Source organism: Oncorhynchus gorbuscha, linkage group LG11 (assembly GCF_021184085.1).
Source record: "Oncorhynchus gorbuscha isolate QuinsamMale2020 ecotype Even-year linkage group LG11, OgorEven_v1.0, whole genome shotgun sequence".
In the NCBI taxonomy this organism is placed as follows: Eukaryota; Metazoa; Chordata; class Actinopteri; order Salmoniformes; family Salmonidae; genus Oncorhynchus; species Oncorhynchus gorbuscha.
The window spans coordinates 84,103,937-84,129,510 of NC_060183.1; the positions used below are offsets into that span (position 1 = coordinate 84,103,937).

A 25,574-nucleotide genomic window follows, 5' to 3' on the forward strand; every position below is an offset into this window, starting at 1 on the left:
TCTCTCCACTACTCATCTCCTCTCTCTCTCTCTTCACTACTCATCTCCTCTCTCTCTCTCCACTACTCATCTCCTCTCTCTCTCTCTCCACTACTCATCTCCTCTCTCTCTCTCTTCACTACTCATCTCCTCTCTCTCTCTCTTCACTACTCATCTCCTCTCTCTCTCTCTTCACTACTCATCTCCTCTCTCTTCACTACTCATCTCCTCTCTCTCTCTCTCACTACTCATCTCCTCTCTCTCTCTTCACTACTCATCTCCTCTCTCTCTCTCTCCACTACTCATCTCCTCTCTCTCTCTCCACTACTCATCTCCTCTCTCTCTCACTACTCATCTCCTCTCTCTCTCTCCACTACTCATCTCCTCTCTCTCTCCACTACTCATCTCCTCTCTCTCTCACTACTCATCTCCTCTCTCTCTCTCCACTACTCATCTCCTCTCTCTCTCTCTCACTACTCATCTCCTCTCTCTCTCTTCACTACTCATCTCCTCTCTCTCTCTCTCTTCTCTCTTCACTCTCATCTCTCTCTCTCTCTACTCATCTCCTCTCTCTCTCTCTTCACTACTCATCTCCTCTCTCTCTCTCCACTACTCATCTCCTCTCTCTCTCTCTCACTACTCATCTCCTCTCTCTCTCTTCACTACTCATCTCCTCTCTCTCTTCACTACTCATCTCCTCTCTCTCTCACTACTCATCTCCTCTCTCTCTCTCCACTACTCATCTCCTCTCTCTCTCTCTTCACTACTCATCTCCTCTCTCTCTCTCTTCTCTACTCATCTCCTCTCTCTCTCTCACTACTCATCTCCTCTCTCTCTCTCACTACTCATCTCCTCTCTCTCTCACTACTCATCTCTCTCTCTCTCTCCACTACTCATCTCCTCTCTCTCTCCACTACTCATCTCCTCTCTCTCTCTCTCACTACTCATCTCCTCTCTCTCTCTCTCACTACTCATCTCCTCTCTCTCTCTCTCACTACTCATCTCCTCTCTCTCTCTCTTCACTACTCATCTCCTCTCTCTCTCTCCACTACTCATCTCCTCTCTCTCTCTCTCACTACTCATCTCCTCTCTCTCTCTCTTCACTACTCATCTCCTCTCTCTCTCTCTCTTCACTACTCATCTCCTCTCTCTCTTCACTACTCATCTCCTCTCTCTCTCTCTCCATCTCATCTCCTCTCTCTCTCTCTCTTCACTACTCATCTCCTCTCTCTCTCTCTCACTACTCATCTCCTCTCTCTCTCACTACTCATCTCATCTCTCTCTCTACTCATCTCCACTACTCATCTCCTCTCTCTCTTCACTACTCATCTCCTCTCTCTCTTCACTACTCATCTCCTCTCTCTCTTCACTACTCATCTCCTCTCTCTCTTCACTACTCATCTCCTCTCTCTCTTCACTACTCATCTCCTCTCTCTCTTCACTACTCATCTCCTCTCTCTCTTCACTACTCATCTCCTCTCTCTCTCTTCACTACTCATCCCTCTCGCACCACATTCAGGTTTAAAAGGTGAGTTCTGCTATGAACCCGGTGGATCTGCCAGCCATCATTTCACAATAATTTCAGGAAGAAACGATCTGTTAAAACATCATTTCTGTTTTTCTCTCTGCAGAACATCGTGATAATTATACGTGTCTGATTTAGTTTATAATTCCAAATTAAAATGTTCTTCTTTGGAAAAGACTTGATGTTAATCAGTTTCATATGATTGTTCTTGGGGGGGGGGGGTTTGTTTCTGTACATATGAAGTATATTTGAATCAGACCCAGATGCTATTCATGGTCTTTGGGTTGAGTAGACACGTTTGTGGTTGTCGGCTCAATATAAAATACAAGTCCATGTTCCATCAGCGGTTTCACACCTTTAGTGATACGAAGAGAGTCAACTCGTTCAGGATGAATTGTAACTGAATTATAACTATCCTACAGGTTAATTACATTTCAATGACTTGGTTTTCAATAAGCAGACAGACTCCAGGAAGAAGCCTTGTCACCAGATCAATTAGACTATTTTCAACTGTAGATTTTCACTACTCATCTCCTCTCTCTCTCTCCACTACTCATCTCCTCTCTCTCTCTCCACTACTCATCTCCTCTCTCTCTCCACTACTCATCTCCTCTCTCTCTTCACTACTCATCTCCTCTCTCTCTCTTCACTACTCATCTCCTCTCTCTCTCTCCTCTCTCTCTCTTCACTCATCTCCTCTCTCTTCACTACTCATCTCCTCTCTCTCTCCACTACTCATCTCCTCTCTCTCTCTCTCTCTACTCATCTCCTCTCTCTCTCTCACTACTCATCTCCTCTCTCTCTTCACTACTCATCTCCTCTCTCTCCACTACTCATCTCCTCTCTCTCTCTCTCTTCACTACTCATCTCCTCTCTCTCTCTCTACTCACTCTCTCACTCTCATCTCTCTCTCTCTCTCTACTCACTACTCATCTCCTCTCTCTCTCTCTCTCTCTACTCATCTCCTCTCTCTCTCCACTACTCATCTCCTCTCTCTCTCTCATTCACTACTCATCTCCTCTCTCTCTCTCTCACTACTCATCTCCTCTCTCTCTCCACTACTCATCTCCTCTCTCTCTCCACTACTCATCTCTCTCTCTCTCTCACTACTCATCTCCTCTCTCTCTCCACTCATCTCTCATCTCCTCTCTCTCTCCACTACTCATCTCCTCTCTCTCTCATCTCTCTCTTCACTACTCATCTCCTCTCTCTCTCTCACTACTCATCTCCTCTCTCTCTCTCACTACTCATCTCCTCTCTCTCTCTCTCCACTACTCATCTCCTCTCTCTCTCTCTCACTACTCATCTCCTCTCTCTCTCTCTTCACTACTCATCTCCTCTCTCTCTCTCCACTACTCATCTCCTCTCTCTCTCTCTCTCCACTACTCATCTCCTCTCTCTCTCTCTTCACTACTCATCTCCTCTCTCTCTCTCCACTACTCATCTCCTCTCTCTCTCTCCACTACTCATCTCCTCTCTCTCTCTCTCTCACTACTCATCTCCTCTCTCTCTCTCTCTACTCATCTACTCTCTCTCTCCACTCTCCTCTCTCTCTACTCATCTCCTCTCTCTCTCACTACTCATCTCCTCTCTCTCTCTCTTCACTACTCATCTCCTCTCTCTCTCTCTCCACTACTCATCTCTACTCATCTCCTCTCTCTCTCCACTACTCATCTCCTCTCTCTCTCTCTACTCACTACTCACTACTCATCTCCTCTCTCTCTCTCCACTACTCATCTCCTCTCTCTCTCTCCACTACTCATCTCCTCTCTCTCTCTCTTCACTACTCATCTCACTACTCATCTCCTCTCTCTCTCTCTTCACTACTCATCTCCTCTCTCTCTCTCCACTACTCATCTCCTCTCTCTCTCTCCACTACTCATCTCCTCTCTCTCTTCTCACTCTCTCATCTCTCATCTCTCTCTCTCTCATCTCTACTCATCTCCTCTCTTCACTCTCTCTCTTCACTACTCATCTCCTCTCTCTCTCTCTCACTACTCATCTCACTCTCTCTCTCTCTCTTCCACTACTCATCTCCTCTCTCTCTCTCACTACTCATCTCTCTCATCTCTTCACTACTCATCTCTCTCTCTCTCCACTACTCATCTCCTCTCTCTCTCACTACTCATCTCCTCTCTCTCTCCACTACTCATCTCCTCTCTCTCTCCACTACTCATCTCCTCTCTCTCTCCACTACTCATCTCCTCTCTCTCTCTCACTACTCATCTCCTCTCTCTCTCTCCACTACTCATCTCCTCTCTCTCTCTCACTACTCATCTCCTCTCTCTCTCTCTCACTACTCATCTCCTCTCTCTCTCTCTCACTACTCATCTCCTCTCTCTCTTCACTACTCATCTCCTCTCTCTCTCTTCACTCTCATCTCCTCATCTCTCTCTCTCTCTCCACTACTCATCTCCTCTCTCTCTCTCTCACTACTCATCTCCTCTCTCTCTCTCTCACTACTCATCTCCTCTCTCTCTCCACACTACTCATCTCCTCTCTCTCTCACTACTCATCTCCTCTCTCTCTCTCTCACTACTCATCTCCTCTCTCTCTCTCTTCACTACTCATCTCCTCTCTCTCTCTCTCACTACTCATCTCCTCTCTCTCTCTCCACTACTCATCTCCTCTCTCTCTCTCCACTACTCATCTCCTCTCTCTCTCACTCTCATCTCCTCTCTCTCTCTCTTCACTACTCATCTCTCTCTCTCTCCACTACTCATCTCCTCTCTCTCTCTTCACTACTCATCTCCTCTCTCTCTCTCTTCACTACTCATCTCCTCTCTCTCTCTCTCTCTCTCTCACTACTCATCTCCTCTCTCTCTTCACTACTCTACTCATCTCCTCTCTCTCTCTCTACTCTCTCTCTCTCTCTTCACTACTCATCTCCTCTCTCTCATCTCCTCTCTCTACTCATCTCCTCTCTCTCTCTCACTCTCATCTCTCTCTCTCTCTCCACTACTCATCTCCTCTCTCTTCTACTCATCTCTCTCTCTCTCACTACTCATCTCTCTCTCTCTACTCATCTCCTCTCTCTCTTCACTACTCATCTCCTCTCTCTCTCTCTTCACTACTCATCTCCTCTCTCTCTCTCCACTACTCATCTCCTCTCTCTTCACTACTCTCCTCTCTCTCTCTCTACTCATCTCCTCTCTCTCTCCACTCTCTCCTCTCTCTCTTCACTACTCATCTCCTCTCTCTCTCTCACTACTCATCTCCTCTCTCTCTCTCACTACTCATCTCTCTCTCCACTACTCATCTCTCTCTCTCATCTCTCTCTCTCTCTCTCATCTCCTCTCCACTACTCATCTCTCTTCACTACTCATCTCTCTCTCTCTCTCTCTCCACTCTCCTCTCTCTCCTCTCATCTCCTCTCTCTACTCATCTCTCTCTCTCTCTCCACTACTCATCTCCTCTCTCTCTCTCCACTACTCATCTCTCCTCTCATCTCCTCTCTCTCTACTACTCATCTCTCTCTCTCATCTCCTCTCTCTCTCCACTACTCATCTCCTCTCTCTCTCCACTATCTCCTCTCTCTCTCTTCACTACTCATCTCCTCTCTCTCTACTCTCCTCTCTCTCTCCATCTCTCTCTCTCTTCTCCACTACTCATCTCATCTCTCTTCACTACTCATCTCTCTCTCTCACTACTCATCTCTCTACTCATCTCTCTCTTCTCCACTACTCTCTCCTCTCTCTCTCTACTCATCTCTCTCTCTCACTACTCATCTCTCTCTCTCTCACTACTCATCTCCTCTCTCTCTCTCTACTCATCTCCTCTCTCTCTCTCTCTCTCTTCACTTCATCTCCTCTCTCTCTCTCTCTCTCTCTTCACTACTCATCTCACTACTCATCTCCTCTCATCTCTCCTTCTCTCACTCTCTCATCCTCCTCTCTCTTCACTACTCATCTCTCTCTTCACTACTCATCTCCTCTCTCTCTCTTCACTACTCATCTCATCTCCTCTCTCTCTCACTACTCTCATCTCCTCTCTCTCTCTCTCACTACTCATCTCTCTCTCTCTCTCTCTTACTCATCTCCTCTCTCATCTCTCACTCTCATCTCTCTCTCACTACTCATCTCCTCTCTCTTCACTCTCATCTCCTCTCTCACTCATCTCCTCTCTCTCTTCACTACTCATCTCCTCTCTCTCTTCACTACTCATCTCCTCTCTCTCTTCACTACTCATCTCTCTCTCACTCTCCTCTCTCTCTCTCCACTACTATCTCACTCTCCTCTCTCTCTCTCCTCTCTCTCTTCACTATCTCATCTCCTCTCATCTCTCTCCACTACTCATCTCCTCTCTCTCTCTCACTACTCATCTCCTCCACTACTCACTCTACTCATCTCCTCTCTCTACTCATCTCCTCTCTCTCTCTACTCATCTCCTCTCTCTCTCCACTACTCATCTCCTCTCTCTCTCTCATCTCCTACTCATCTCTCTCTTCACTACTCATCTCCTCTCCTCTTCACTACTCTCTCTCTCTCCACTACTACTCATCTCCTCTCTCTCTTCACTACTCATCTCTCTCTCTCTCACTACTCATCTCCTCTCTCTCTCTTCACTACTCATCTCCTCCTCTCTCTCTCTCTCTCTCTCTCTTCACTACTCATCTCCTCTCTCTCTCTCTTCACTACTCATCTCATCTCTCATCTTCACTACTACTCATCTCCTCTCTCTCTCTCTCTTCACTCTCTCCTCTACTCATCTCCTCTCTCACTACTCTCTCTCTCTCTTCACTCTCCTCTCTCTCTCTTCACTCATCTCCTCTCTCTCTCTCTTCACTACATCCTCTCTCTACTCATCTCCTCTCTCTTCACTACTCATCTCCTCTCTCTCTCTCTCCACTACTCATCTCCTCTCTCTCTCTCTTCTCTCTCTCCACTACTCATCTCCTCTCTCCTTCTTCACTACTCATCTCCTCTCTCTCTCCTCTCTCACTACTCTCTTCTCTCTCATCTCCTCTCTCTTCACTACTCATCTCCTCTCACTCTTCACTACTCATCTCCTCTCTTCACTACTCACTACTCATCTCTCATCTCTCTCTTACTATCTCCTCTCTCTCTCTCCATCTCTCATCTCTCTCTCTCTTCACTACTCATCTCCTCTCTCTCTCTCTCTACTACTCATCATCTCCTCTCTCTCTCTCTTCACTACTCTCTCATAATCTCCTCTCTCTCTCTCTCTCCACTACTCATCTCCTCTCTCTCTCTCTCACTACTCATCTCCTCTCTCTCTCCACTACTCATCTCCTCTCTCTCTCTCTCTCCACTACTCATCTCTCCTCTCTCTCTTCATCTCTCTCTCTCTCTCCACTACTCATCTCCTCTCTCTCTCTCTCTCTCTCCACTATCTCCTCTCTCTCTCCACTCATCTCCTCTCTCTCTCTCTTCACTCATCTCTCACTACTCATCTCCTCTCTCTCTCTCTCTCTCTCTCTTTCACTACTCTCCTCTCCTCTCTCTCTCTCTCCACTACTCTCCTCTCTCTCTCTCCACTACTCATCTTCACTCATCTCCTCTCTCTCTTCTTCACTACTCATATCCTCTACTCATCTCCTCTCTCTCTCTCTTCACTACTCATCTCCACTTCTACTCACTCATCTCCTCTCTCTCTTCACTACTCATCTCCTCTCTCTCTCTCTCACTCATCTCTCTCTCTCTCTCTCTCTTCTCCACTACTCATCTCCTCTCTCTCCACTCTCTCCACTACTCATCTCCTCTCCACTACTCATCTCTCTCTCTCTCTCCACTACTCATCATCTCCTCTCTCTCTCTCATCTCCTCTCTCTCCACTACTCATCTCCTCTCTCTCTTCACTACTCATCTACTCATCTCTCTCTACTCATCTCTCCACTACTCATCTCTCTCCTCCTCTCTCTACTCATCTCCTCTCTCACTACTCTCATCTCTCTCTCTCTCTCACTCTCATCTCTCTCTCTCATCCACTACTCCTCTCTCTCTCTTCCACTACTCATCTCCTCTCTCTCTCACTACTCATCTCCTCTCTCTTCACTACTCATCTCCTCTCTCTCTCTCTACTACTCATCTCCTCTCTCTCATTCACCATCTCTCTCTCTCTCTTCACTACTCATCTCCTCTCTTCACTACTCTCATCTCTCATCTCACTCTCTCTCTCTCTTCACTACTCATCTCCTCTCTCTCTCCACTACTCATCACTACTCATCTCCTCTCTCTCTCATCTCCTCTCTCTCTCTCTCTCTCACTACTCATCTCCTCTCTCTCTCTCACTACTCATCTCCTCTCTACTCATCTCCTCTCTCTTTCACTACTCATCTCCTCTCTCTCTCTCCACTACTCATCTCCTCTCTCTCTCTCTCTCTCACTACTCATCTCTCTCTCTCTCTCCACTACTCATCTCCTCTCTCTCTCTACTCATCTCCTCTTCTCTCTCCACTACTCATCTCCTCTCTCTTCACACTCATCTCCTCTCTCCTCTCTCTCTCACTACTCTCCTCTCTCTCTCCACTACTCTCTCTCTCTCTCTCTCTTCACTACTCATCTCCTCTCTCTCTCCACTACTCATCTCCTCTCTCTCTCTTCACTACTCATCTCCTCTCTCTCTCTCTTCACTACTCATCTCACTACTCATCTCTCTCTTCACTACTCATCTCCTCTCTCTCTCTCTCCACTACTCATCTCTCCTCTCTCTCCACTACTCATCTCTCATCTCCTCTCTCTCTTCACTACTCATCTCCTCTCTCTCTCTTCACTACTCATCTCCTCTCTCTCTCTCACTACTCATCTCCTCTCTCTCTCTCACTACTCATCTCCTCTCTCTCTCTCCACTACTCATCTCCTCTCTCTCTCTTCACTACTCATCTCCTCTCTCTCTCTTCACTACTCATCTCCTCTCTCTCTCTACTCATCTCCTCTCTCTCTCTCACTACTCATCTCCTCTCCTCTCTCTCTCTCCACTACTCATCTCCTCTCTCTCTCTCCACTACTCATCTCCTCTCTCTCTCTCTCACTACTCATCTCCTCTCTCTCTTCACTACTCATCTCCTCTCTCTCTCTTCACTACTCATCTCCTCTCTCTCTCTCCACTACTCATCTCCTCTCTCTCTTCACTACTCATCTCCTCTCTCTCTCTCCACTACTCATCTCCTCTCTCTCTCTCTTCACTACTCATCTCCTCTCTCTCTCTCTCCACTACTCATCTCCTCTCTCTCTCTCTTCACTACTCATCTCCTCTCTCTCTCTCTCTTCACTACTCATCTCCTCTCTCTCTCTCCACTACTCATCTCCTCTCTCTCTCTCCACTACTCATCTCCTCTCTCTCTCTCATCTCTCTCTCTCTCTCTCTCTCTCCACTACTCATCTCCTCTCTCTCTCTCCACTACTCATCTCTCATCTCCTCTCTCTCTCTCTCTCTCTCCACTACTCATCTCCTCTCTCTCTCTCTCTTCACTACTCATCTCCTCTCTCTCTCTCTCCACTACTCATCTCCTCTCTCTCTCTCTTCACTACTCATCTCCTCTCTCTCTCTCTTCACTACTCATCTCCTCTCTCTCTCTTCACTACTCATCTCCTCTCTCTCTCTCCACTACTCATCTCCTCTCTCTCTCTCACTACTCATCTCCTCTCTCCACTCTCATCACTACTCATCTCCTCTCTCTCTCTCTCCTACTCATCTACTCATCTCCTCTCTCTCTCTCTCTCTCTCACTACTCATCTCCTCTCTCTCTCTCCACTCTCTCTCTCTCACTACTCATCTCCTCTCTCTCACTACTCATCTCTCTCTCTCTCCTACTACTCATCTCTCTCTCCTCTCTCTCTCTCTTCACTACTCATCTCCTCTCTCTCTCTCTCACTACTCATCTCCTCTCTCTCTCTCTTCACTACTCATCTCCTCTCTCTCTTCACTACTCATCTCCTCTCTCTCTCCACTACTCATCTCCTCTCTCTCTCTCCACTACTCATCTCCTCTCTCTCTCTCTTCACTACTCATCTCTCTCTTCACTACTCATCTCTCTCTCTCTCTCTCACTACTCATCTCCTCTCTCTCTCTCTCACTACTCATCTCCTCTCTCTCTCTCTCTCTCCACTACTCATCACTCTCTCTCTCTCTCTCTCTCTTCCACTACTCATCTCCTCTCTCTCTCTCTCCACTACTCATCTCCTCTCTCTCTCTCTTCACTACTCATCTCCTCTCTCTCTCTCTACTCATCTCTCCTCTCTCTCCACTCATCTCCTCTCTCTCTCTCTCTCACTACTCATCTCCTCTCTCTCTCTCACTACTCATCTCCTCTCTCTCTCTCTCTCTACTCATCTCCTCTCTCTCTCTCTCTCTACTCATCTCTCTCTCTCTCTCATCTCTCTCTCTCTCTCACTACTCATCTCCTCTCTCTCTCTCTCTTCACTACTCATCTCCTCTCTCTCTCTCTCCACTACTCATCTCCTCTCTCTCTCTCTTCACTACTCATCTCCTCTCTCTCTCTCTCTCACTACTCATCTCCTCTCTCTCTCTTCACTACTCATCTCCTCTCTCTCTCTCTCCACTACTCATCTCCTCTCTCTCTCTCTCACTACTCATCTCCTCATCTCTCTCTCCACTACTCATCTCTCTCTCTCCTCTCTCTCTCTCTCTCACTACTCATCTCCTCTCTCTCTCTCTCACTACTCATCTCTCTCTCTCTCTCCACTACTCATCTCCTCTCTCTCTCTCTCCACTCACTCATCTCTCTCTCACTACTCATCTCCTCTCTCTCTCTCCACTACTCATCTCCTCTCTCTCTCTCCACTACTCATCTCCTCTCTCTCTCTCCACTACTCATCTCCTCTCTCTCTCTCCACTACTCATCTCCTCTCTCTCTCTTCACTACTCATCTCCTCTCTCTCTTTCTCTTCACTACTCATATCCTATTCCCTATGTAGTGACCATGGTGATCTGGTTAATCTGATTAAAAGTAGTGCACTATAAAGGGAATAGCATGCCGTCTGTGACGCACACTGAGTGACACGGTTAGACTGCTGTCTGTGTCTCGCAGGGAGACTGAAACAGAGACTGAAACAGAGACTGAAACAGAGACTGAAGCAGAGACTGAAACAGAGACTGAAACAGAGACTGAAACAGAGACTGAAACAGAGACTGAAACATTGAACTGTGTTTATATTGCAGGTCACTTCCTGGGCAACAACACAGTGATTGATGTGCTGAGGAGTCAGGGCTATGAAGTGGAGCACACTCCTGCAGGGCAGCCCCTTAGCAGGTAACGATACACACCTCGCTGTCCTCACCAACACACCACCCGCCTCTCTACCCTCCCCAGGATCTACCCTCGTTTTATACCACCCTCTCGTACTCTTCTCTCGCTCTCAATTCAATTTCATTTCAATTTCATTTCAATTGAAGGGGCTTTATTGTCTATTATTATTATTATTCTTGTTTATTATTGTTTATTGGAAACATATTGTTATTGTTGTCAAAGGAAGTGAAAGAGATAATAAACAAAAGTGAATTAAACTAAAATTAAATTATAAAATGAACAGTAAACATTACACTCACAAAAGTTCCAATGGAATAAAGACATTACAAATGTCATATTATGTCCAAATACAGTGTTGTAATAATGAGCAAATTGTTAATGTACAAAAGGGGAAAATAAATCAGCATAAATATTTACAATGGTGTTTGTTCTTCACAATTCTTTGTGGATCTGTGTAATCTGAGGGAAATATGTCTCTCTAATATGGTCATACATTGGACAGGAGGTGAGGAAGTGCAGCTCAGTTTCCACCTCATTTTGTGGGCAGTGAGCACATAGCCTGTCTTCTCTTGAGAGCCATGTCTGCCTACGGCGGCCTTTCTCAAAAGCAAGGCTATGCTACTGAGTCTGTACATAGTCAAAGCTTTCCTTAAGTTTGGGTCAGTCACAGTGGTCAGGTATTCTGCCGCTGTGTACTCTCGTTTTAGGGCCAGATAGCATTCTAGTTTGCTCTGTTTTTTTGTTAATTCTTTCCAATGTGTTAAGCAATTATCTTTTTGTTTTCTTATGATTTGTTTGGGTCTAATTGTGCTGCTGTCCTGGGGCTCTGTGGGGTCTGTTTGTGTTTGTGAACAGAGCCCCAGGACCAGCTTGCTTAGGGGACTCTTCTCCAGGTTCATCTCTCTGTAGGTGGTGGCTTTGTTATGGAAGGTTTGGGAATCGCTTCCTTTTAGGTGGTTGTAGAATTTAACAGCTCTTTTCTGGATTTTGATAATTAGTGGGTATCGGACTAATTCTGCTCTGCATGCATTATTTGGTCTTCTACGTTGTACACGGAGGATATTTTTGCAGAATTCTGCGTGCAGTCTCAATTTGGTGTTTGTCCCATTTTGTGAAGTCTTGGTTGGTGAGCGGACCCCAGACCTCACAACCATAAAGGGCAATGGGTTATATAACTGATTCAAGTATTTTTAGCCAAATCCTAATTGATATGTTGAAATGTATGTTTCTTTTGATGGCATAGAATGCCCTTCTTGCCTTGTCTCTCAGATCGTTCACAGCTTTGTGGAAGTGACCTGTGGCGCTGATGTTTAGGCCGAGGTATGTAATTCGTTGATATTTATGTAGAAGAGGGTGGGGCTTAAGCTGCATCCCTGTCTCACCTCAAGGCCCTGTGGGAAGATATGTGGGAATATATGTGTTTTTTGAAGAAGCACCAGATCATCAGCAAACAGCAGACAGACCTTAGATTCTAGCAGGGTGAGGCCGGGTGCTGCAGACTTTTCTGGTGCCCGCGCCAATTCGTTGATATATATGTTGAAGAGGGTGGGGCTTAAGCTGCATCCCTGTCTAACCCCACGACTCTGTGTGAAGAAATGTGTGTGTTTTTTGCCCATTTTAACCGCACACTTGTTGTTTGTGTACATGGATTTTATAATGTCGTATGTTTTACCCCCAACACCACTTTCCATCAGTTTGTGTCAGACCCTCATGCCAAATTGAGTCGAAGGCTTTTTTGAAATCAACAAAGCATGAGAAGACTTTGCCTTTGTTTTGTTTTGTTTGTTTGTCAATTAGGGTGTGCAGGGTGAATACGTGGTCTGTTGTAATTTGTTAAAAATCTAATTTGACATTTGCTCAGTACATTGTTTACACTGAGGAAATGTATGAGTCTGCTGTTAATGATAATGCTGAGGATTTTCCCAAGGTTGCTGTTGACGCACATCCCACGGTAGTTATTGGGGTCAAATATATCTCCTCTTTTGTGGATTGTGGAAGATTCCAGAGCTGAGGATGATGTTAAAGTGTTTAAGCCAATTGGAATTTGTTGTTTGTATATTTGATCATTTCATTGAGGATACCATCGACACCACAGGCCTTTTTGGTTTGGAGGGTTTGTAATGTTGTCCTGTAGTTCATCCAAGGTACTTGGAGAATCCAGTGGGTTCTGGTCATCTTTAATAGTTCATCCAAGGTAATTAGAGAATCCAGTGGATTCCACAGGTTGAATCCAGTGGGTTCTGGTAGTCTTTAATAGTTGATTCTAAGATCTGTATTTGATCATGTATATGTTTTTGCTGTTTGTTCTTTGTTATAGAGCCAAAAAGATTGGAGAAGTGGTTTACCCATACGTCTCCATTTTGGATAGATAATTCTTTGTGTTGTTGTTTGTTTAGTGTTTTCCAATTTTCCCAGAAGTGGTTAGATTCTATGGATTCTTCAATTTCATTGAGCTGATTTCTGATGTGCTGTTCCTTCTTTTTCCATAGTGTATTTCTGTGTTGTTTTAGTGATTCACCATAGTGAAGGCGTAGACTCAGGTTTTCCGGGTCTCTATGTTTTTGGTTGGACAGGTTTCTCAGTATCTTTCTTAGATTTTTGCATTCTTCATTAAACCATTTGTCATTATTGTTAATTTTCTTCGGTTTTCTATTTGAGATTTTTTAGGGTCTCTTTTTTTGTTAGGTTTCTACACTACTTTCCTCCATCTATATAATTTCTTAATATTATTCAGTTTCTCTCAATCTCTATCCTTCTCTACCTCTGACTACCCCTCCACCTACCCTCTCTCTGTCTCTCTCTCTTTCTCTCTCGCTCGATCTTTCTCTCTCTAAATTCAATTTCAATTCAAGGGACTTTATTGTCATGGGAAAGATATGTCAAAGCAAATAAACAAACAACAACAAAAGTTAAATAATCTATATAAAATGAACAGTAAACATTACACTCACAGAACTTCCAAAGGAATAAAGACATTACAAATGTCATATTATGTCCAAATACAGTGTTGTAACGATGTATAAATAGTTTAAGTACAAAAGGGAAAATAAATAAACATAATAAACAAAATAAACAAGTAAACGTAAATTTAGGTTGTATTTACAGTGGGGTTGTCGTGTTTTTGTTTATGCCGGATAAAGTGATATGACATGCTATTCTATAAAATAATGTCTCCGTAATTAATATTACCTGATTGAGCTAATCATGTAAATGTAATTAACTAGGTAGTCGGGGCACCACGAAGGAATGTTTATAGAGCTGTTATCTTCCGAATAAACTCTTAAAGACCTAGTTATCTTTTACCTCGATAGCAGTCCATATTTAATCGTCACCTTATTTAGTCTCATCTGAAAGTTGTAAATTCTTGGTTATCTTCACGAACCCAGGCTAACAAGTTGAATCAGCAATACAAAATTTGGTTAAATTATTTATTTACTACATACCTAAATAATCACACAGAATTACATCTACACAGAATGAATCATACATTGATTACAAAGGATGTCATAAAGGAAAACACCCCTAGAGGACAGAACAGATATGACAGCTGGTTACACAAAGAAAGGGGGTTGGGTTTTGAGTGAAAGAGCGGGAAGACTGAGGAGCAAAAAGGTTTTGTGTCTCTATCGGGCCGTAGGCAGCTATGCTATCGTAAATACAGTGTCTTATGCATTCATTCAGCTATGCTATCGTAAATACAGTATCTTATGCATTCATTCAGCTATGCTATCGTAAATACAGTATCTTATGCATTCATTCAGCTATGCTATCGTAAATACAGTATCTTATGCATTCATTCAGCTGTGCTATCGTAAATACATCTTATGCATTCTAAATGACCGCCCATTTGAAAAAGGAAAATGTAAAAAATATTTACTCTGAGCTGCGCTTCGGTAGATGGGAAGAATGCCTCTGGTGGTAAACTGGATATGCTGTAGTATCGTTGTGCGTGTTAGACTGGATACGTCGTCCGTCCTTTCCTAGCCCACGTTTACGGCGACTGCTGCTAACTCAACGGCTAGGAGGTTTCACTTCTGGAGTGAATAAGAGTTCAAAGTTCATACCAAGATGCCATACTTTTAAGCTCATGCTATATTCTGTCTGGTATCGTCAAAATGTATCCTCCCGGCGTGTAGGTCGTCACTTTCACCTTTTTGTAATTTGATACCAATTTCGTTAGGTTCTTGCTGAGGTTGGCTTAGTTCTGTAGGTGGTCTTTGTCCTTTCAACGTGGGCATGGTAAGTCCTCACGTCCTTGGAACAGATCGTTACATTTTCGTAAAGAGGCTTATATGGGATTGGGAGAGAGGGCCGTGTTTCTTAGTTTTACAACCAGTATCTGTTCACATGTGCGGGGTCACTGAGTTGAGCATAGTTCACTAAACTAATTCTCTCATTTAGGAGCTAAAATTACATTTCATCTTTACACAAATAGTTTCATATTTAAACATTTAAATCATACAAAATTCCATGTGAATCTGATAACTAGAATGTGTAGACTTTCCAAGATACAGTTTATGTCATCCTATCATCAGTAATCATGTCTCAGGCACCAACTGAACTGATGTCATATTCATTAAGTCCCAACGCATATTTTCAACTGGTAGGATTACCCAAATATGGTTCAGTTTACCAACTTTTGATGTTACCAGACTCTCTATGTTAACAAAGGGATTTTCAATAGTCACATCGGTAGAGAGAGGAAAACTGAGAAAGGTATTTTATGGGGGTCATAAACCTCCCCCCTCAGGCCAATGCCATGACAGTGTCTGTTCTTCACTGGTTGCCCTTTTCTTGTGGCAACAGGTCACAAATCTTGCTGCTGTGATGGCACACTGTGGTATTTCACCCAGTAGATATGGAAGTTTATCAGAATTGGATTTGTTTTCGAATTATTTGTGGATCTGTGTAATCTGACGGAAATATGTCTCTCTAATATGGTTATACATTTGGCAGGTGGAAGTGCAGCTCAGTTTCCACCTCATTTTGTGGGCAGTGAGCACATAGCCCGTCTTCTCTTGAGAGCCAGGTCTGCCTACTGCAGCCTTTCTCAATAGTACGGCTATGCTCACTGAGTCTGTACATACCCCTCCTTTCTCTCTCTCTCTGACTACCCATCCGTTCTCTCTCTCTCCCTCTGACTACCCCTCCTTTCTCTCTCTCTCTCTCTCTCTCTCTCTCCCTCTCTCTCTCTGACTACTCCTCCTTTCTCTCTCTCTCTCTCTCTCTCCCTCTGACTACCCCTCCTTTCTCTCTATCTCTCTCTCTCTCTCTCTCTGACTACCCCTCCTTTCTCTCTCTCTCTAACTACCCCTCCTTTCTCTCTCTCTCTCTCTCTCTCTCTCTCTCTCTCTCTCTCTCTCTCTCTCTCTCTCTCTCTCTCTCTCTCTCTCCCTCTCTCCCTCTGACTACCCCTCCTTTCTCTCTCTCTCTCCCTCTGACTATCCATCTTCTCTCTCTCTGACAACCCCTCCTCTCCTTCCTGCCTATCCATCCTTCCTCTCTCTCTCTGACTACCCCTCCTTCCTCTCCCTCTGACTACCCCTCCTTCCTCTCTCCCTCTGACTACCCCTCCGTCCTCTGACTATCCCTCCTCCCTCTGTCCCTCCGACTCCTCCTCCTTCCTCTCCCTCTGACTACCCCTCCTTCCTCTCTCCCTCTGACTACCCCTCCGTCCTCTGACTATCCCTCCTCCCTCTGTCCCTCCGACTACTCCTCCTTCCTCTCCCTCTGACTACCCCTCCTTCCTCTCTCCCTCTGACTACCCCTCCTTCCTCTCCCTCTGACTACCCCTCCTTCCTCTCTCTCTCTGACTACCCCTCCTTCCTCTCTCTCTCTGACTACCCCTCCTTCCTCTCCCTCTGACTACCCCTCCTTCCTCTCTCCCTCTGACTACCCCTCCTTCCTCTCCCTCTGACTACCCCTCCTTCCTCTCTCCCTCTGACTACCCCTCCGTCCTCTGACTATCCCTCCTCCCTCTGTCCCTCCGACTACTCCTCCTTCCTCTCCCTCTGACTACCCCTCCTTCCTCTCTCCCTCTGACTACCCCTCCTTCCTCTCCCTCTGACTACCCCTCCTTCCTCTCTCTCTCTGACTACCCCTCCTTCCTCTCTCTCTCTCTGACTACCCCTCCTTCCTCTCCCTCTGACTACCCCTCCTTCCTCTCTCCCTCTGACTACCCCTCCTTCCTCTCCCTCTGACTACCCCTCCTTCCTCTCTCCCTCTGACTACCCCTCCGTCCTCTGACTATCCCTCCTCCCTCTGTCCCTCCGACTACTCCTCCTTCCTCTCCCTCTGACTACCCCTCCTTCCTCTCTCCCTCTGACTACCCCTCCTTCCTCTCTCCCTCTGACTACCCCTCCTTCCTCTCTCTCTGACTACCCCTCCTTCCTCTCTCCCTCTGACTACCCCTCCTCTCTCTGACTACCCCTCCTTCCTCTGTCCTTCTGACTACACCTCCCCTCTCTTGTGGTCCTTCTGTAGCTCAGTTGGTAGAGCATGGCGCTTGTAACGCCAGGGTAGTGGGTTCGATCCCCGGGACCACCCATACGTAGAATGTATGCACACATGACTGTAAGTCGCTTTGGATAAAAGCGTCTGCTAAATGGCATATTCTTCTCTCTCTCCCTCTGACTACTCCTCCTTCCTCTCTCCCTCTGACTACTCCTCCTTCCTCTCTCCCTCCGACTACTCCTCCTTCCTCTCTCTCTCTGACTACCCCTCCTTCCTCTCTCCCTCCGACTACCCCTCCTTCCTCTACCCCACCTTCCTCTACCCCTCCTTCCTCTCTCTTTCTAACTACCCCTCCTCTCTCTCTCTGACTGCCCTCCTTCCTCTCTCTTTCTCTCTCACTACCCCTCCTTCCTCTCTCTCTCCCTCTGACTACCCCTCCTCTCTCTCTCTGACTACCCCTCCTTCCTCTGTCCTTCTGACTACCCCTCCCCTCTCTCTCTCTCTCTGACTACCCCTCCTCCCTCTCTCTCTGACTACCCCTCCTCGCTCTCTCTCTGACTACCCCTCCTCCCTCTCTCTCTGACTACCCCTCCTCCCTCTCTCTTCTGACTACCCCTCCTCCCTCTCTCTCTGGATATATATACAGAGAGATGTACAGAGGCCTGTGTGATTCATACTGCAGCCAACCCCGAGGCCTGTGTGATTCATACTGCAGCCAACCCCGAGGCCTGTGTGATTCATACTGCAGCCAACCCCGAGGCCTGTGTGATTCATACTGCAGCCAACCCCCTGAGGCCTGTGTGATTCATACTGCAACCAACCCCCTGAGGCCTGTGTGATTCATACTGCAGCCAACCCCGAGGCCTGTGTGATTCATACTGCAGCCAACCCCGAGGCCTGTGTGATTCATACTGCAGCCAACCCCCTGAGGCCTGTGTGATTCATACTGCAGCCAACCCCGAGGCCTGTGTGATTCATACTGCAGCCAACCCCGAGGCCTGTGTGATTCATACTGCAGCCAACCCCCTGAGGCCTGTGTGATTCATACTGCAGCCAACCCCCTGAGGCCTGTGTGATTCATACTGCAGCCAACCCCCTGAGGCCTGTGTGATTCATACTGCAGCCAACCCCCTGAGGCCTGTGTGATTCATACTGCAGCCAACCCCCTGAGGCCTGTGTGATTCATACTGCAGCCAACCCCGAGGCCTGTGTGATTCATACTGCAGCCAACCCCCTGAGGCCTGTGTGATTCATACTGCAGCCAACCCTGAGGCCTGTGTGATTCATACTGCAGCCAACCCCGAGGCCTGCGTGGGATTTCTTTATTTTTGTCTCTCTGTTTCCCTAACTGGATTTCAATTGGAAATAATTCCCCAGTATGCACACTTCTCCTAGTTGGTGTAATTCCACCCGTGAACCAGAACCAGATGTCTGCTCCGTTCTGCTCGGACTGTTTTGAAAAATGTTGTCTGCAAATCATCTGAAAATTCTGCCGCAATTAACCCTTTTATTTAACTCATTCTCTGCTAAAATATTCATATTTCTACAGCTCATTACTACATTAAAATTAACCCTTATTAATACCCCCTAATATAGACTTATGTAGACATGGGGAACATTAGGCTATGTAGGTAGTACATAGCCTAATATACACCCTTGTACACCTTTACCATCTTATACACCCGTATAAACCTTTTACACCCTTACACACCTTATACACCCTTACACACCTTTATACACCCTTATACACCCTTATACACCCTTATACACCCTTACACACCTTTATACACCCTTATACACCCTTATACACCCTTACACACCCTTACACACCTTTATACACCTTACACACCTTTATACACCCTTATACACCTTTATACACCTTTACACACCTTTATACACATTACACACCTTTATACACCTTTACACACCTTTATACACATTACACACCTTTATACACCTTACACAACTTTATACACCCTTATACACCTTACACCCCTTACACACCTTACACACCTTTATACACCCTTACACACATTTATACACCTTACACACCTTTATACACCTTTACACACCTTTATACACCTTTATACACCCTTATACACCTTTATACACCTTTATACACCCTTATACACCTTACACACCTTTATACACCCTTATACACCCTTACACACCTTTATACACCCTTATACACCTTTATACACCTTTACACACCTTTACACACCTTTATACACCTTACACACCTTTATACACCCTTATACACCTTTATACACCTTACACCCCTTACACACCTTACACACCTTTATACACCCTTACACACCTTTATACACCTTACACACCTTTATATACCCTTATACACCCTTATACACCTTTATACACCTTTATACACCCTTATACACCTTACACACCTTTATACACCCTTATACACCCTTACACACCTTACACACCTTTATACACCCTTACACACCTTTATACACCTTTATACACCTTTATACACCCTTATACACCTTTATACACCTTTACACACCCTTATACACCTTTATACACCCTTATACACCTTTATACACCTTTATACACCTTACACACCTTTATACACCCTTATACACCTGTATACACCTTACACACCTTTATACACCCTTATACACCTTTATACACCTTTACACACCTTTATACACCTTTATACACCTTACACACCTTACACACCTGTGGTCCTTCTGTAGCTCAGTTGGTAGAGCATGGCGCTTGTAACGCCAGGGTAGTGGGTTCGATCCCCGGGACCACCCATACATAGAATGTATGCACACATGACTGTAAGTCGCTTTGGATAAAAGCGTCTGCTAAATAGCATATATTATTATTATTATTATATTACACCTTTATACACCTTTACACACCTTTATACACCTTTACACACCTTTATACACCTTACACACCCTTATACACCTTTATACACCTTTACACACCTTTATACACCTTACACACCCTTATACACCTTTATACACCTTTATACACCTTACACACCTTTATACACCTTTACACACCCCTATTCACCTTTACACACCCTTATACACCTTTACACACCTTTATACACCTTACACACCTTTATACACCTTTACACACCTTTATACACCTTACACAACTTTATACACCTTTAACACCCTTATATAGCTTTTACACCCTTATATTCCTGTATACACCATACACATCCTTATAGCGTCAGGGATACATAATCCCTGCACATTAATATGCACATTATACATGTTAGTGTACACATTATACATGTTACTATACACATTATACATGTTAGTATACACATTATACATGTTAGTATACACATTATATATGTTAGTATACACATTATACATGTTAGTATACACATTATACATGTTAGTATACACATTATATATGTTAGTATACACATTATACATGTTACTATACACATTATACATGTTAGTATACACATTATACATGTTAGTATACACATTATACATGTTAGTATACACATTATATATGTTAGTATACACATTATATATGTTAGTATACACATTATACATGTTAGTATACACATTATTATATATATGTTAGTATACACATTATACATGTTAGTATACACATTATAATTATACAGAACACATTAATGCACAGACTAAATAATTACTGCAAATTATACACGACAATTATATTGTACACATTAAACACATTATAACAAAGGGCAAAAACATGTCATGTGACCTCATTTTTTAATTTAGTATACATTCTTATCCAGAGCGACCTACAGGAGTAATTAGGGTTAAGTGCCAGCCTCAAAGGCACACTGACAGTTTTTTAATCTAGTCCCCTCGGATATTTGAACCAACAAGCTTTCGGGTTGCTGCCCCCAACACTCCGCCTGGCTACCTGCCAGCCCAGTCAATTCCTCATTGGTCACTGTGAAATATTTGACAATTTGTAGTTGTTTTGTTACACTGCGTACAAATTCCTCGTTGTGGGTAAAATGACCAAAAAGCTCTAAAGCCTCGTAGCCTGAACAGGCCTTATCCACTTAATCAACTGCAGAACATCCCAAGGGTTCTTGTAAATTCAAACATTTACAAGCTGAATGGACTGTGTGTTCAGAGCAGTAGGTTAGACTACACAGCTCCTCCACTCTACACAGCTCCTCCACTCTACACAGCTCCTCCACTCCACACAGCTACTCCACTCTACACAGCTCCTCCACTCTACACAGCTGCTCCACTCTACACAGCTCCTCCACTCTACACAGCTCCTCCACTCCACACAGCTACTCCACTCTACACAGCTCCTCCACTCTACACAGCTCCTCCACTCTACACAGCTCCTCCACTCTACACAGCTCCTCCACTCTACACAGCTCCTCCACTCTACACAGCTGCTCCCACTCTACACAGCTGCTCCCACTCTACACAGCTGCTCCCACTCCACACAGCTACTCCACTCTACACAGCTCCTCCACTCTACACAGCTGCTCCACTCTACACAGCTGCTCCACTCTACACAGCTGCTCCCTCTCTACACAGCTGCTCCACTCTACACAGCTGCTCCACTCTACACAGCTGCTCCCTCTCTACACAGCTGCTCCCTCTCTACACAGCTGCTCCACTCTACACAGCTCATCCACTCTACACAGCTCCTCCACTCCACACAGCTCCTCCACTCCACACAGCTGCTCCACTCTACACAGCTCCTCCACTCCACACAGCTGCTCCACTCTACAAAGCTCCTCCACTCCACACAGCTCATCCACTCCACACAGCTGCTCCACTCTACACAGCTCCTCCACTCTACACAGCTCCTCCACTCTACACAGCTCCTCCACTCCACACAGCTCATCCACTCCACACAGCTGCTCCACTCTACACAGCTGCTCCACTCTACACAGCTCCTCCACTCTACACAGCTCCTCCACTCTACACAGCTGCTCCACTCTACACAGCTGCTCCACTCTACACAGCTGCTCCCTCTCTACACAGCTGCTCCACTCTACACAGCTGCTCCACTCTACACAGCTGCTCCCTCTCTACACAGCTGCTCCACTCTACACAGCTGCTCCACTCTACACAGCTCCTCCACTCTACACAGCTCCTCCACTCCACACAGCCCCTCCACTCCACACAGCTGCTCCACTCTACACAGCTCCTCCACTCCACACAGCTGCTCCACTCTACAAAGCTCCTCCACTCCACACAGCTGCTCCACTCCACACAGCTGCTCCACTCTACACAGCTCCTCCACTCCACACAGCTCCTCCACTCCACACAGCTCCTCCACTCCACACAGCTCCTCCACTCCACACAGCTCCTCCACTCTACACAGCTCCTCCACTCCACACAGCTCCTCCACTCTACACAGCTGCTCCACTCTACACAGCTGCTCCACTCTACACAGCTCCTCCACTCTACACAGCTGCTCCACTCCACACAGCTCCTCCCTCTCTACACAGCTGCTCCCTCTCTACACAGCTGCTCCCTCTCTACACAGCTGCTCCACTCTACACAGCTCATCCACTCTACACAGCTCCTCCACTCCACACAGCTCCTCCACTCCACACAGCTGCTCCACTCTACACAGCTCCTCCCTCTCCACAGCTGCTCCACTCTACAAAGCTCCTCCACTCCACACAGCTCATCCACTCCACACAGCTGCTCCCACTCCACAGCTCCTCCACTCCTCCACTCTACACAGCTCCTCCACTCTACACAGCTCCTCCACTCTACACAGCTCCTCCACTCCACACAGCTCCTCCACTCCACACAGCTCCTCCACTCTACACAGCTGCTCCACTCTACACACAGCTCCTCCACTCTACACAGCTCCTCCACTCTACACAGCTGCTCCACTCTACACAGCTGCTCCACTCTACACAGCTGCTCCACTCTACACAGCTGCTCCACTCTACACAGCTGCTCCACTCTACACAGCTGCTCCCTCTCTACACAGCTGCTCCACTCTACACAGCTGCTCCACTCTACACAGCTCCTCCACTCTACACAGCTCCTCCACTCCACACAGCCCCTCCACTCCACACAGCTGCTCCACTCTACACAGCTCCTCCACTCCACACAGCTGCTCCACTCTACAAAGCTCCTCCACTCCACACAGCTGCTCCACTCCACACAGCTGCTCCACTCTACACAGCTCCTCCACTCCACACAGCTCCTCCACTCCACACAGCTCCTCCACTCCACACAGCTCCTCCACTCCACACAGCTCCTCCACTCTACACAGCTCCTCCACTCCACACAGCTCCTCCACTCTACACAGCTGCTCCACTCTACACAGCTGCTCCACTCTACACAGCTCCTCCACTCTACACAGCTGCTCCACTCCACACAGCTCCTCCCTCTCTACACAGCTCCTCCCTCTCTACACAGCTCCTCCACTCCACACAGCTGCTCCACTCCACACAGCTACTCCACTCTACACAGCTCCTCCACTCCACACAGCTCCTCCACTCCACACAGCTCCTCCACTCCACACAGCTCCTCCACTCTACACAGCTCCTCCACTCCACACAGCTGCTCCACTCCACACAGCTCCTCCACTCTACACAGCTCCTCCACTCCACACAGCTGCTCCACTCTACACAGCTCCTCCACTCCACACAGCTCCTCCACTCCACACATGGAGTTGAAATGTTGATTTGCTCGTACTCTGTTGTAATTGACTGAAGGTTCTGAATGTTCAGACTGGTGGCAATGCCACATTCAATATAACTGGGAAGAAACGAGGTCCGTCTGGGAAAATATTCATCCAACATCCAAAACGGTCATCCAACTTTGAAGTCGGAAACTCTTTCTCGGGCTCCATCTTTCCGACCTGAACATCAATGACATGATTAGACCTATTTTTTTAGTTCCCATTTGTCTTCAAATGATGGTTGTGACACGTCTGACTGGTGGTACATAGTGACTGGTGGTACATAGTGACTGGTGGTATATAGTGACTGGTGGTATATAGTGACTGGTGGTACATAGTGACTGGTGGTACATAGTGACTGGTGGTATATAGTGACTGATGGTACATAGTGGCTGGTGGTACATAGTGACTGGTGGTACATAGTGACTGGTGGTATATAGTGACTGGTGGTACATAGTGACCGGTGGTATATAGTGGCTGGTGGTACATAGTGACTGGTGGTACATAGTGACTGGTGGTACATAGTGACTGGTGGTATATAGTGACTGATGGTACATAGTGGCTGGTGGTACATAGTGACTGGTGGTACATAGTGACTGGTGGTATATAGTGACTGGTGGTACATAGTGACCGGTGGTATATAGTGGCTGGTGGTACATAGTGACTGGTGGTACATAGTGACTGGTGGTACATAGTGACTGGTGGTATATAGTAACTGGTGGTACATAGTGGCTGGTGGTACATAGTGGCTGGTGGTACATAGTGACTGGTGGTACATAGTGACTGGTGGTATATAGTGACTGTGGTATATAGTGAATGGTGGTACATAGTGACCGGTGGTATATAGTGACCGGTGGTACATAGTGACTGGTGGTACATAGTGACCGGCGGTACATAGTGACTGGTGGTACATAGCGACTGGTGGTACATAGTGACTGGTGGTACATAGTGACCGGCGGTACATAGTGACTGGTGGTACATAGTGACTGGTGGTACATAGTGACTGGTGGTATATAGTGACTGTGGTATATAGTGAATGGTGGTACATAGTGACTGGTGGTATATAGTGACTGGTGGTATATCGTGGCTGGTGGTATATCGTGACTGGTGGTACATAGTGACTGGTGGTATATAGTGACTGGTGGTACATAGTGACCGGTGGTGCATAGTGGCCGGTGGTATATAGTGACTGGTGGTATATCGTGGCTGGTGGTATATAGTGACTGGTGGTATATGGTGACTGGTGGTACATAGTGACTGGTGGTATATAGTGACTGGTGGTATATAGTGACTGTGGTATATAGTGAATGGTGGTACATAGTGACTGGTGGTATATAGTGACTGGTGGTATATCGTGGCTGGTGGTATATAGTGACTGGTGGTATATGGTGACTGGTGGTACATAGTGACTGGTGGTATATAGTGACTGGTGGTATATAGTGACTGTGGTATATAGTGACTGGTGGTGCATAGTGACTGGTGGTACATAGTGACTGGTGGTATATAGTGACTGTGGTATATAGTGAATGGTGGTACATAGTGACTGGTGGTATATAGTGACTGGTGGTATATCGTGGCTGGTGGTATATAGTGACTGGTGGTATATGGTGACTGGTGGTACATAGTGACTGGTGGTATATAGTGACTGGTGGTATATAGTGACTGTGGTATATAGTGAATGGTGGTACATAGTGACTGGTGGTATATAGTGACTGGTGGTATATCGTGGCTGGT

General features: G+C 46.0%; 1 protein-coding gene across 1 annotated transcript in view; it reads left to right on the plus strand.

The window, feature by feature from the left end:
• Nucleotides 1-25,574, plus strand: part of LOC123989562 (metalloprotease TIKI1-like) — a 168,359-nt gene that overhangs the window by 112,362 nt on the left and 30,423 nt on the right. Inside the window, exon 5 of the mRNA XM_046290676.1 lies at nucleotides 10,646-10,736. Coding sequence (XP_046146632.1) covers nucleotides 10,646-10,736 — 91 coding nt within the window. The remainder of the gene's footprint in view (nucleotides 1-10,645; nucleotides 10,737-25,574) is intronic.